At 43.7% G+C, this 14,333-nt stretch overlaps 1 protein-coding gene across 1 annotated transcript; it reads right to left on the reverse strand.

The window, feature by feature from the left end:
* Positions 1-346: 346 nt before the first annotated feature.
* vwa1 (von Willebrand factor A domain containing 1) lies at positions 347-12,757 on the reverse strand. The gene is made up of 6 exons (XM_012861996.3): positions 12,331-12,757; positions 8,793-9,350; positions 6,429-6,755; positions 5,997-6,272; positions 4,576-4,851; positions 347-1,344 (listed from the first exon to the last, which is right to left on the reverse strand). Exons 1-6 carry the CDS (start codon positions 12,422-12,424, stop codon positions 1,316-1,318), a joined length of 1,560 nt encoding a protein of 519 aa, XP_012717450.1. The 5' UTR covers positions 12,425-12,757; the 3' UTR covers positions 347-1,315.
* Between the last annotated feature and the right edge of the window lie 1,576 nt (positions 12,758-14,333).

Below are 14,333 nucleotides of genomic sequence, written 5' to 3' on the forward strand. Positions count from 1 at the left end.
ACAGCTGTATGGAAGACTGAGGCCTCCGAACATGGGCCGCGTGCTCTACCCCTTCTCCTCGTGCATATGAGGGTTCTGTCCAGGTACTCCCGCTACAGTCCAAAAAACGTGACTGGTTGACTGCGTGACCCGACCAGGACGGACACTACGTGTCGCCCATTGACCCCTGGAGATATATTACCTGTCATCACTTCTAGAAGACCGGTTTAGAAAACAGAAGCTCTTCTTTACTTATAAAGCCGTCTTTTTGTGTAAAATCTGAGGAGTTTAAAAAACATAGCCTCCTTGTTTGGTTCCAGTCGGTCAATTTTTTTTACATGACTAAAAATGGACCACAGCAATTAAATACACATGTTAAGTAAGTTTATTGAAACCTTGTATGAGGTTTTTAATTGGAAAAAAAAAAATGGATACAGTGAAAGATCTGCAATAAGCCAGCAGGGGGCAGCAAACTCAAGCTGTAAAACAGTAACAGTCACAGAACATCAAACTGTGGATCCCTAAAAAACATCCAAGTCATTAGTTCTTATAAGGTTCTCGATAAATAAATATGAAATATAGACCAATATCTTGACACCAACTCAATGTGACTTTTAACTTACGCACGTGTGTTTCATATACAGCAACTCTCGGGTTTCGGAGAGCGATCTGTGTTTGAAGCTCAAAGCATTGCTAAATATTCAGTTATCCAGAACTTCCTTTTAATGTAACCCTGCTGCACTCCCCAGAGCCCCTACAAACATTCAATGAAAGTTTTAAAGCACGTGTTGAGAGAGAAGGGATTTAAGGACAGGTTTAAAACATTACTTATATAGCAAATGTGTATCAGATGTTCCCTCAGTGTTAGTGATAAAAAAAAAAAGAAATGCTGATTTGGACACGTGGTGTGCATATGTTGTAAAGCTCTTCTGCAAAACAACTCAGAGAAAACATGAGCATTCCCGGCCTACCCTGCTCTGAATCTGCAAAACAGACCACTGAAATATTCCAGTGAAATACTTGGCTCTTTAGATCCAAGAATTTTAGATCAGCAACAGGCCGCATAAAACCAGACGAGACAGTAAATAAAAACAGATAATACTTTTTTTTTTTTGGTTTCAGATTTTAGCAGTCAGCGTGTGAGCCAGGTTTGTCCCACATCATTCTGAAGTGTCTGTCACTTCCACATGAGCGCTCCGTGAGCCAAACCACATCTCTTCTGGATAATGTCCACAGAGGGGGGAGAGGCATGCAAAAGAATTATGGATGGAAGTCAGCATTCTTTCTCGTTATCCTCCCTCCTTGTTTGGTAAGGTGCGCGCGCAGTCCAAGGCTGCTATGACTGGAAGCCATACACCGATGCGTCTAAAAGGAGAAAGAAAAACACATTTAAGGATTTTGTACAGAAAAGCCTGGGCTCTATTTTTGGGGCATGTAGCAGCGATAATTCAAATCATCATCAACGAAAGAAACCAAATGTCTTGTATATGCTGATGGACTCAGTTTGCATGGGTGTGTATATATGTATAAACGGTCTCTAAGGCCCACTGCTGTAAAATTAAACATCGCATTTAGTTATGCCAAGAAGAGACCTGAAAGAAAAGACTATATTTACAAAGTCATTCAGCCGTATTGTTCAGCCTTTGCAGTGCCATTGGATGGTAAACGTGTGCATAGCTCTGACCATCAGGCCATGAAGTCATACACCTTGCAAACTTTCCTGTGGACCCACATCCAGGAAAGTTTGACTGAAGTGAGTAAAGTCCCTGAAATATTTTTTTGTGTGATTATTAGAGCGTCTATAACATGTAATCACAAAATTATGGTTGAATGCATGCACCACCTTAAACTTTCAGCTTGCTTTGTCTTTGTTGTTGTTTTACACCATTGGGTAAGGAGGGTAGTCAAAATGGCGACCCCTTGCACAATACTTGGAGACATAGCATCTCTCAAATGTTCACATATTTCTTACTACTAGAAATATAATGTAATGGTTAATATTGGTTAACTGAGTACTCTAATTGTTTTTTTGTATTTTTTTGTACATACTTAGAACAGATTTAAGTAATTCTGGATGAAAACTTGATTTATTATTGTGGCATTTCAAGCCCAGATAGTGCAAGTCCAGTAGCACTATTTTACAAATAAATGTGTCTGTTTTATTTGTAAAAAATACATATACAGCTGTTTTTCTGGCCGCTGTTTGCTCAATTAGCTAAAGCCAGACGATGGTTGTTGATATATTAAAGAATAATTTTTGTTCTTTGACAATGTATTTTGGGAAAAACTGGTTAGTTTTAAACTAAGAGCAACATATATGCTCGTGCCTGTTATGTTGCTCACAAAAAACTAAGAACCACATGTGTTATTTTGTTATAACTTGTTTTAACTTTTGGTGGGAACCTATGACAATGTGTTGTGGGAAAGACTGATTCTGTATTCCTTATTTTGCTTATATTTGCGCTATTATCTGAGTTTGTAATATTATTTTGCTTCACACACTGCTGAGATGCTGGGAACGGTTTTGTTTGGGTAACGGGACGAACAGATGGGAGGGAGAAGTGGCCACTCTCGCTCCCATCTGATATTTTGTTTATTGCTATAAAAAAGGAGGGGACCGCCCTCAGTCGTTGAAGTCAGCCATGGGTTGTATGGACGCCCGGCCGCGTGGATTGTGCTCTAACTGGACTGACCGACTTCCCAGTCCTAACCATGGTAAGAGATGGAACAACACGGCTGTTTGAAAGCTTGCCAGGCTTTAAGTGCTTGCTACTTTGCGTGTGCGAAGTGCTTGCTGTTTTGTGTTGCTGTGTTCTGTGGGGAATAATAAATGTGTGCCTTATATTCTAACAGAAACAGTGTTTGAGTCCTTATTTGTGTTTGCCGATCTCTCTCGATCCTGAAATAAACATTTGATAAAACAGTTGTGTAGGATGTGAATATTCTTGACTACGTGGATGTGAGTGGTCGAGGGGGTTCTAAGTCGGGTTCATTGTTCTGGACTCTGTTGATCTAAATGATTTGGGTGAAGAGCACAGCTCAGTTGATGAGATGAGGGTTCAGGGGGCAATCTAGCAGCATAAAGCCATATAAGCGGTGCAAACTCCACCCATGGGGCTTTGAATTATAGAAGAGAACACGGTCCTCTGTGAATTCGATGTGTGCCAAAGCAACATCGATGGAGGACAAGCCAGATCTGAACTCAGAGAATCAGGTGATGTAATGAAGCTTGGCTCCACGCATCCATACAGTCAGAACTATGAAATCTGCGCTGACAACTATTTCACCTCTGTCCCATTAGTAATTCAGCTCCTTGACCGCGGCTCACGTTGTGTGGGAGCAGCAAAGGCAAGTGCGCCTATCCAGCTGTGTCCTCGAAGATGAGCAGAGCTTAAAGAAAAGGGGGAGAGGACGCTTTGATGTCAGGGCAGAGGCAAACCACAACATCTGCGCTGCGAGACAGTACTACAACAGGGCGATCACCCTCGTGTAATCCTTTGCTGGCTCAGAACCTGTTACCAAGAGTCAACACTGGAACAAAGCCACCAAACCCTGTGTGGAGGTTGAGAGGCCTTATTTCAGGGGGGGGCCTACAGTAAATAAATGGGTGGAGGGGATTTGTTGTGCTCATTTGTTGCCAAGAACAAATTCCTGTTGAAATCGCACCACTAGTACATTTGCATCTTCTAGTGCCCCACCATCGCCATTATCTGCCATCATCATGTAAAATCTCTGCATCAGAGGCTTCCTCCTAACGTCAAAAGAGAGGCAAAAAAATGTTGCCCATTTTCTACTATTTATTTAAATAGATATATTTAAATAAACGAAAAAATCTAAATTGAAAATATAAAATGCTTTGCAAAGGTATCTATCTATACATCTTTTCTTATGTTGTCACAGTATAACCACGGTCATCAATGTGTCTAATTGGAGGTTTTCATCATTCACCAGCACAATGTACTGTGTAAATTTAAAGTGATAGGAAAATTATATATTGCTTTCAATTAAAAAAATTGATTAATTAAAAAGGGTGTGGCATGCATTTGTATTCTGCCCTCACTGTTCTCACATCAAACATGAGTATGCTTTGATCTGAACCAATCCTTTGTAGCTCAGTATGAATGTTTGGCTTTTCCTCCAGGACTGCCCCGTATCTAACGTCATCCTTCTCCCCATCCACTCTGACCAGCTTCACTGTCTCCACGGTGTGACGCGACCACCCCGCTTCACTGCGGGGATGGTATGGTCATGTGCGGCGTTAGTTTTCCTCTAAACATGGTATTTGTTGAGCATTTGGTTTTGCTTCCACTTCACAACGCACTGTTCTCTGTTGGTCTACCACATAAACTGCAACTAAAATATATTGAAAGATTTGGTTGTAACGTAACAAAAGGTGAAAATGTTCAATGGGTATGTAGAAAAAGATAAATGATAAAACTAATAAAATCGAAGAATATATTCATGGCACTGCAAAAAGATTTAGGATGCAAAATGGCAAAAAAAAGGCTTTTTTTTTTTTCAATGCATCAATCGAAACTAACGTAATTTTAGCGCAGAAAGTAATTGTTAGTAACTCAATAAGCCAAAATAACTCGCCTGAATGAAACTGTGCAGTGCAGCACAGTCCGTCCCCCCTCGCCGTCCGGTAAATGGGAGACACACACACTCTGGCGGAAGGGGGGAGGTGCGTGAGCCGGGTGGACAGAGAGTCGGGTGGAAGGTAGAGGGAGGAGCGCTGGGCGGGGACCGAGATTTCCTGCGCCTCCCAGGTGAGCCAGTATCCCCTCAGACCATCCGCGCTGCTCTTCCAGTCGACCTGCACGGAGTCGCTTCCCACTGTGGTGAGCTGGAGGTCGGCCAGGGCTGGAGTCACTGGACAAGGAAAGCTTGGTTAGTTAGGGTTTATATGGTGAGACGATTGGAGAAGTTAAAAAACGTCAGAACTAAATAGAAATGTCTTTGATAATATGTGTGGGCGACCCGACCAAAACTCAATCCCAGTACCTGTAAAAAAGAGACCGTATTGGTTGTTGCTACTCCAAGTTTCTCTGTGCCATGTAATGCTGGCTTCACACGGCAGAATCATTTTTCCAACATGCCCTGATTATCGGCGTGGCTCTTAAGATAATCTTAAGAGACATCCCTGCAGTGTGTAGTGTATTAAGAGTGATCTGGTGCGCTCGGTGGAACATCGGGACCTCTCTAACGTCAAACCAGGGATTTTCAACATGTCGGATTGTCTTGACCCAACATCCTAGCGTGTGCGGTGTTCCCCGAGGACAAAGGACCACGCAGCTTGTTGAATGTGACGTGTAGCCAATCAGAAAGCAAGGTGAGAGGAACCCGGAAGAAGAAAGAACCCTGTTCGTTGGGATATCAGTCCCTTAATCCTGGAAATGTTCTTCAGGTGATAGAAAGCTGACTTTCAAACTGTCTTTATGTGTCCTTGATAGTTCAGGTCTGAGTCCATCACTACACCAAGATTTCGGACCTGATCCTCTATAGGTCCAAAGATAAATAACTTCAGTTTTGTTTCTGTTCAGCTGGAGAAAGCCATTGCCAAGTTCTACACAATGTAGCCAACGGATTTACGATAAGTGCCTGCCATAAAAATAAAAATAAAAATAAAACGTCTGGCAGAGAAGATGGGTTGAGGACAAGCTCCAAGCCTCAAAGTAAGAGAGTTACATCCCCCCCTTGACGGCCAAGTGACAAGGTCCACCGGCTTTACAGCTTGAAGGTGTGACAAGGACAGCTGATCTCTACGACCAACTAGCCAGCCATTCTACAGCGTAAACACATGGCAGTGTGTCACATAATTAGCTGCCATTAACACCCATTGGACCGACCACGATTACAGGACTTCTGCAAGTTGGTGTTTTCTTCAATAGTAGCACTCCAAATCGGACAGTGGGGGGTTATGCTGATTGGGACAACCCTAATCTGTATTTCAGGATTGGGGCAAGTGTGTGAGAACAAACACATCATTTGGGGAGCAAATTCGTTTCAACCCTTACCTTCTTGGGTGCAAACTTTGACCGACATTGCTTTGTCCTTCCCTGAGGCATGCCGGGCAGTAACTGTGACCAGGTAAGTCGTGCCCGGCTGCAGGTTTCTAAGCAGAGTGGAGTTCTGTGTTCGGTCCACTGTGACGGTCTGGAGGCTGCCTCCGGGCAGGGCGGAGTACTCGATGTAGTAACTCGTGACAGTCTGTGGCTGCAGAGGACCCCAGCTCACGCGCACGCTGCTCTGCCCCGAGTCGGAGACTGTTACAACAGCTGGACTCACAACCTCTAGAGAAATAAAAAGAAAGAAATGACAGAAGAACGGTAGATTTTTTTCACTGAAGAAAAAACAAAAAAGGCGTCCTAAGATCTTGGCTCAACTGTTTTTATCCAGTAATAAGTGGATGTTTCTGCACACAGTCCATGGAAGGTGGCTAATCTAACCTGGCTTTGTTGTGAAGGTGGTAGAGAGGGTGTTGAACGTTAGTCCTGTGGACTCTGGAAACAGGCTGACAGAGTAGGTGGTGTCTGGCTTTAGGCCAGTCAGTCTGATGCTGTTCGACTCCGCCGGCTGAACCAGCCTCTGGTACGGATTTCCACCAGTACTCGGGCTGGTCCCGGTTCCACCGCCGCTGCCACCTCCTCCAGTTGAAACCTCACCCAGGTGAATCTTGTAGGAGCCCTCGAGACCAGACAGGACGGCTCTCCAGTGGAGATTGGCAGAGTTGGTGGAGACCTCTCGGACGTGAAGGCGCTCGGCTCGGATTATCTCTGTTTGGGACAGGACAATGAGCTTGGATGCATCAAAAATGTATGGAAAAAAATAGATGGAATGTCCCAATTTAGCAGCTAGAATGCATTTGGCTAAACCTAATGAGTCTCAATGAGGAGGATGGCAGAACAGGCAGCTAAATATGTATGTCCTGACTTCAGACAGCCTCCCGCAGCCAGACTTGTCTTACTAAACTGCATTCTTAACTCCTGCAATAAGACAACTTGAAATAGCCAACCCTGTAACAGTCTGCAATAAAAAAACTACCTAATACCTCAGAGACACTGCTATCTGCGATTACATCTCTGGGTGCTAACTAAGGACTACTGCATTTCTCCTACTTATGCACGGGCTTTATATATGCTGTGCATCATGTCCTCTACATGCAACATAAACTGTTATGAAGTGGCCCTGCAAAATAATATGGCAGTTACCTAATCCGGTCTGAGAAATGGGCAAACTCCCCAGTCTGTATTTATAAATATATGTATATATATGTGTGTGTGTGTATCATGTCTGACATAGCATTGGAGGATGTAGAACAAGACGCTGAATCATTAATCCACTAATAGATCGGCGTGTCACATTTCAGAGAGTCTCACACAGAGTCTCATAGTCTCCTGCCATCCTATCTAGACTTCAGGGGAGGGAAATCAGGGAAGGAACCGTGCCTTATTGGCAAACCCGCTGGAGTTGTTTCCATTCTATATGGAAAGGCCTGCTACAGCAATAAGATGGTCTCCAATTTTGTTTAAAGGGTACTCTGGGAAAACATTGTACGAGCAAATTCCTCTAGATGTTTTTCTGGGGAATTTTGATCAATATTTTATTGGAGTCTGAGTACACTTAAATGGTGATTTGTTTTACATAACTTCTTGAACATTTTAGTATCTATACCTTGATAATAACTAGAGAATATATTCCAACGAAAAGTGTCCTCTGTTGCCAGAGGAGCTGCCACTGCGCAGTGCCTGGGGAGCATTCTGGCAGTCTCTAGGAGTTGAACCCAGAACCTCCAGGACACAAGCACAACACCTTAACCACTAGGCCACCACTGTCTGTCTGGTCATTTGTCAGCCGGTGAATACAGGTAAGTCAGATATTTTCCGCATTCTTTAAAAGCATCAAAACCAAAAAGCAAACATTTCAGCTGACGTCAACTTGATGCACTTCTTTTAGTCCGACAAAAAGGAAAAAGAGATATGTAAATATGTTTTAATGCATAAAAGCGGAATGATCTTCTAGATATCTCATTTTCTGTTAAATCCGAAAACACTACCCCGGTCAAAAAACACACGGCACTATTTTTCCCAAACACCTCAAATAAAACAGGGAAATGCTTGATCAGTGCATCGCTATTCAAAAACACTTTACAAAAGACAGGAAACTTTCCAAATACTACAGTTTAAATTTAAAAGTGGCTGTAAATGAGAAGTTGGTTGTAAATATTTAGCTTCTCAAGTTTTAAATCCTGTAAAAGTTTTTTTACGTTCAACCTAACGCAGGCAGTTTAGCAAATACGTTTATAAAAGGTTTAAGGAAAGATTTTTTTATTTGATTATTGTTTAGTCCTTGTTGGAGACTTTCACTTTCACGTTTCACTGACATTCCAGAGGAAAAAAATGGGTACAGCTAAAAGAACTGCTCAACGATGAAGCGTTGACATCCCGCATTACTGCTAACGGCCAGCAGGGGGCGACACGTACGTTTGCAAACAGAACATTTGTACAAATGTTGACAACTGAGTGGCTTTATTCATCCTTCATATGAAGGGGAGTGGCGGCTTAGTGGTTAGAGTAGGGCACTTGCGTCCTGGAAAAAGCACAAGTTTGCTGGTTCAAATTCCACAGACTGCCGCTCTGGGTCCCTGAGCAAGAACCTTAGCACCAGAACGCTCCCGGGGCGCCGCACAGTGGACGCCCACTGCTCTAAAAAAGGGATGGGTTAAATGCAGAGGCCAGATTTAATTGAAATGAATGTTGCAGTTGCAATGACAAAGAGGATTATTATACTACACAGCATGTAGCAAAACTCACCAATGATAGCATCGCGCAGGTCCTTCGTGATGATGCTCATGTCATCGATGTGCACGAAGTGCAGGTGGTTTTCCACAGGAGGACTCACCACCTCCCTCAGCACCTTGTAGTTGCTGTGCCCCGTGGAGACCACCAGCACCGCCACGCCCTCCTCCCGCAGCTCAGCCATCGGTCCAATCACATCCCCCGGTTTTATCCCATCCGTCAACCATACCAGCACTCTCGGGAGACTTTCCTGAGCCCCGTCAGGTATTCTGGGTCGCAAAACCCAATCCTTAGCCATTTTGAGAGCCTCCACGGTGTTGGTGTCCCCCCTGAGGGGTCTAATGGTTTTCAAGGCCCCCTGGAGGCCACTTTGGGTACTGTATCTGTCGAAGCCAAACTCCAGGCGGGGATTGGTACCCACCTGCAGCAGTCCTACTCTCACTTGATCCTTTCCCAGGGAGAAGGGAAGCAGGAGCTCCGACAAGAAGGAGAGTATGCGGGCGTGCTCGTAGTATGTCACGCTCCCTGAGGAGTCCACCAAAAAGAGGACGTCACCCTCGCAGCAGTTCAGCACTGTGGAGGGGGGGGGGGGGGGGAAACATATATGTATAGTCATAAAACTCCTCTGTGATTCCTTCTCACTTAAGCAATTTTTTCCACAAGTCTCTGCCATAGAACACGCTCCCTTTCACACCCACCTTCTTGGGGAAAAAACCCCACTTTACAGTGATCACAGCTTACATAGATCATTGTCAGCAGCAACACAACAGCAGCACATAGCCGGGAGCAAATCTGGCCAATTAACGTGGCGATAAGCAGCAATCAAAACAAACAAAGAAACCCGTTATGATAACTTCAGAGGCGGCGATGGAGAAAAAAAAAAAGCATTCAAGAACTGAGCAAAAGGGGGCATGCACACAACCCCACCCCTTTTCAATTCTTTCTGGGTTTTAAAAAAAAAAAAAAAAGTAGCATAAACAGTGGACAAAACAGAAGTTTTTGGATAGATTCGGGAAAGGGAGTGAAGAGAAAACTGGTCTGTGGGGAAATGCGAGGCACCAAATGGAGTGAAGTTCAGGGGGAAAGGGGAGAGCGGGCAGTTCCATACGAGAGACGGGGAGGAATGCTGGATCCTCATGCATGCGGCGTGAAAGAGGGGAGATATATGGCTGGTGATGTGCAGAAAGTTCACTCGTCCATAGGAAAACTGCCAGACCAGTAGATAAGAAAAACAAACTCTGTGAGAGACAGCAATAGGAAGAAATGACATGACTTTACAAGAAAGTTCACTCAGTCACGGATTTGGACACGGCCTTGAAAGCTCTCGTTTTCTTTGGATTCCTGTTGAGTGCTGAAAGCCGAGAAGCAGCACACACCGATAAATCATGCATTTACTCGCACACATGCCAACCTCCATGCCCACACCTTTTTTTTTCTCTCCATACATCCCAGGAATTCTTTACAGCTCTCCTGTTGTTTGGACTTTGGAGTTAGTGGAGTTAGTGGGCTGTTCCTTATCTACACCCTCCAGCCCCCTCACAGCCACCACCTTTGTGCAGGTGAGGCTTTGTCTACAAACGCTAGTGCTGTCTAGACACTTTACTGTCTGCGGCGGATGCAGGTAAAAGTTAGCACGCAAATATGGGAGTTATTGGGCGTTTAGTGCCTGATCAATGTGGTGGTGGGAAAGCCTCACGTGGCTTGTTGTAAAACAGGCACGAAATGCTTGTATGTAGGCGCACAGCTGTTCTAAAAAGATATCATCTGAAAACGGTACCGGCGTTCAACGTTAACAGCATTTAACCCGGCGGTAGCATAAATCCAGCTGTTCTGGGAAGGCTTCAGAGGTTTGTTAGAGAACATTGGGGAACACACGGCATCATGAAGACCGGGGGACAGAGCGGACGGGTCGGAGACAAAGCTGTGGAGAAGTTTAAAGCAGGGTTAGATGATTAAAAAAAAAAAAAAAAAAAAACAGCATCCAAAGCTTTGAACGTCTCATAAACATCCCTGTGTGTAAGTCATCGTCGGAAAATGCGAAGCTCGGCCGCAAACCTGCCAAGGCATGGCTGTCCGCCTGAAGCAGAACGCAGGGCAAGGAGTCTGTTAGTCAGAGGAGGAGCTAAGAGCCCCATGGGTTCACCGGGGGAGCTGCAGCGATCCACAACTCAGGTGGAAGAAACTGAAGAAAGAAAAGGGAGATAACTGCTATCTGGCCTCCGTGGAAGAGTGGCAGGGGGAAAAAAAACAAGCCATTGTTGAAAGGCAACTATAAGAAGTTACATTCGCAGTTTTTTGGGGAATTTGGGAGAGGGCGTTTTGGTCCCGTGAAAACAAAAGTTTTGCATTCGGGCCTCGAGTCAAAACGCTACGGTGTGGCAGAAAACTAAGCCTCACCCCACAGGGAAGCATGGTGGTGGCAGCAACATGCTGTGGGCATGTGTTTCTCAAATTTGTCAGACGTGGTGGGACCATGGAAGGAGCTAAATACAGGGGCGATGCTGGAGGAGAACATGCCAGAGGCTGTCTCACACCAAATGCACTTATGCCATCTAATTACAGCAGGCTTAGTTGTCTCATCTGGTCCCTATTAATGGTAACAGCAAAGTAACAGATCCCCACTCACTAATAGGATAGTTATAAAAATACGGTCTCGTTAGGAAAGCCGCAAGTGTCATAGCCACTAAGTTTAGCCTCTGATATATACAGCATGACAGCATAGCCTTTACCAGCTAATTATATTTGTTTTGATGTTGTTGTGTAAAATTCAAAGCAGCCAGTCTGTGGTCACTTAGCACAGCTGGCAAAGAGAGGGGAAGACGTGCTTAAAAACAGGCGGAAAAACCAAAGCAGAGAGTCTCCGTGTTTCCTAACAGTTAGAAAACCTTGAGGAATGGGATGGAAACAGTTTCTTTCGCTTATTACAGGGATTTCATAAATCCTATGAAAATGAAAGTCTCCTTATTTGTCTCAGAGGACAGCTCTATCCTCCCCCTATCATAAAGCCGATGAGATAACATCAGATTATTATGTGGGGGCCCCCTTTTTGCTCAGAGAAGCACCAGAGGCCATGCAATGCGTGCCTGTGTGGTCCCTGGATGCCCTCTGGTTTGGGAACTCCCTCCTGCCCGAGGCAGTGGGATTTCATCAACTTACAATCTTATACCTGGACTCCTGCCATTTCTCTAGAACACTGGTCTGATATCAACCCCACCCTTATCCACACAGAGAGCAGACAGTGTCTCCATTTACCATAGCAGCACTTTCTTCCTAATGGCAGGAGTTTGGGCATTCCTTTGCCTACAATGTTTCATCAATTAATTTAAACTCACTTTATGGTCAGCAGCTAAAAAAAAAATAAAAAAAATGTGATCGCTTTTATTTTTTATTACGCAGATAAATAAGAAAGTGAAATATAAATATGTCACTGGAGACATTATTTATTATTCTTTCGTTCAAGAACAGTAAAGCCCAAATCCAAAAATGAAACTTATAAATATATTAGAAAGAAGAAAATAAAAACAATCCAAGCATTTGGGTTCAGAGCGGTTACCTCCTTCAGGTGCGGGGTTCTGCGGAGCCGAGAGGCGCAGGAGCGACCACACCACCGCCGCCTTCATCATCCATGTTAACATGCGGCTGTCCATCACAGTGCCTGTCAATTAGTCCCGCTGGAGCAGAATAGATCACCGATCGTATGGCTTCCAGGCGCAACCATACATTCACCGCAGCCCGGAGGAGCGCACTCCCTGTCAGTAAATCACTGCCAGGCGCATAATTCACATGAGTTACATCCAGCAAGCCTTTTTATTTTTAACCGAGCCTCTTATCTTTCCTCTTCGCTGAGCATGATCAGACACCCTCCGCAGGTTCAATCAAAAAACTGAAGGCAGATTCTCAAAACCCTACGTGTGCGCAAAAAAAGTTTGGACCCAGACGCACCGCTCTCCCTCTCTCTCCCTCTTGCTCAAGACTCAACAGCAGAGCCTGACAAGATCCCCGGAAACACATTTCAAAATAAGACTTAGCGTAAAGCGCACTACTGTAAGCTGTTTGCCATTCCTTACAATAAATTAAATGACAACGCAACAGAAGGAGAAGCGGAATCTAAGCGAAACATTAAAGCCTTAGTATATTTTAAAATGTGTGACAGAAATGATCAGAATGTGATTTGAAAACTGCTGAGTTAAAAAATAATTGGGGGGTTGCCAACTGAGCCCCGGTTCAAATATGGACCAATCCAACTCAGGGTTGATTTCAGGATGTGGGTTTAAATCATTAAATTCCAGAAGAAGCGTGCTTTAAGACTGTAGGAGGAAATCACAAGTGGCAACTTAGCGACATGGCCACCATATTTAGTGAGTTTAATGACCAGTATAGCGACACAATAATTAAGTAACAACAAATGTAGCATTTTTTTGTGTCTTCATTTTATTGGAGTCTTTTGGAAACTCTTGAAACACATATTGTTTTCACTCTTTTCAACATGCGGTGGGTCTCTCAACCATTGCAATGCCCTCATATGTGACCCAGTTCTTCTTGTAGCAGTCCCTCCAAGCTGCGTTTAGAGCCCCACCCTCCACATCCAGACAGTTACTGAACGGCACCAGCAAGAAGAAGGATGTAAATATAACGTTTTATTTGCCTAAAATAAATCACTGCTTTTCTGTCATTGTTGTTGAACATAAAGATTTTAGGGGAGGCAAAGATGTTTTACTGTGACGTCTTGTAGTTTTCTAGGTGGACTATGAGGTTACAAACCAAATCTGACTTACGAAAACAAACAAACAAATAATAAAAAAAATGCAATTATTAATAAATATGAAAAAATACAGCATACTATAGAAACCCTGGTACTGACAGAAGTCACGTGTCAGTCCCAGGACAGCATTCATCTCCCCTACTATACAGCACCAAATAAATTTAGATACAAATGGTCAATTTAATAAACCCAGTGATGACGTTATTCTTGCACCTCAAGCAACTTTTACAACAAGAAATAGCTACTTTCCTTACTTAGAAGCTGGAAGCAGTGAGGGGAGTGCTCAAAGAGAACCCACCTATCCTCAGGGACAACATGCAATCTCCACACAGATATGAACTGAGGTGCTAATGATGCAAGGCATTCCAAAACTAAGTTTTAATTTTTGTTTTTTCCCACCAATGTGCTTTATAAAACATTTATTAAACAAAATTCGCATTTGAATTTAAAAAAACCTCTTACTCAGTATTTAGAGCTGTATAAAATATTGCCAGTCTACATGCGTGAAAGCTAACTTGCACTATCGAGGCAACTTAGCAGCTAGGAGACTAAAGGAACCCGCTCGTTTCTAGTGTGAACTAAAGCCACTAAAACAACCCACTGACATAATCTTTATTTTTAGCATTGTTTTACCATCGAATGATTTTTTTTTTTCATCCTGTGGAGCAGATTCAATAAAGTCTGATCAGGTGGTCATAAAGTTTAAAAATGGTGGCGTGGGAAGACTAGAGAAATGATCCTTCTTCTGGTCTGTTCCTTAACCAGCATTCAAAGTCACAATTACTGAGTCAAAG

This window comes from Fundulus heteroclitus, chromosome 1 (assembly GCF_011125445.2).
Source record: "Fundulus heteroclitus isolate FHET01 chromosome 1, MU-UCD_Fhet_4.1, whole genome shotgun sequence".
Classification (NCBI taxonomy): domain Eukaryota; kingdom Metazoa; phylum Chordata; class Actinopteri; order Cyprinodontiformes; family Fundulidae; genus Fundulus; species Fundulus heteroclitus.

Bases quoted from the DNA above. Each gene is read 5' to 3' on its own strand.
- vwa1 (XM_012861996.3), bottom strand. From the start codon at position 12,424: ATGGACAGCCGCATGTTAACATGGATGATGAAGGCGGCGGTGGTGTGG. The intron at 6,273-6,428 runs GTTAGATTAGCC...TTATTTCTCTAG, and splicing joins CACCTTCACAACAAAGCCAG to AGGTTGTGAGTCCAGCTGTT. The intron at 4,852-5,996 runs GTAAGGGTTGAA...TTCCTTGTCCAG, and splicing joins CAAAGTTTGCACCCAAGAAG to TGACTCCAGCCCTGGCCGAC.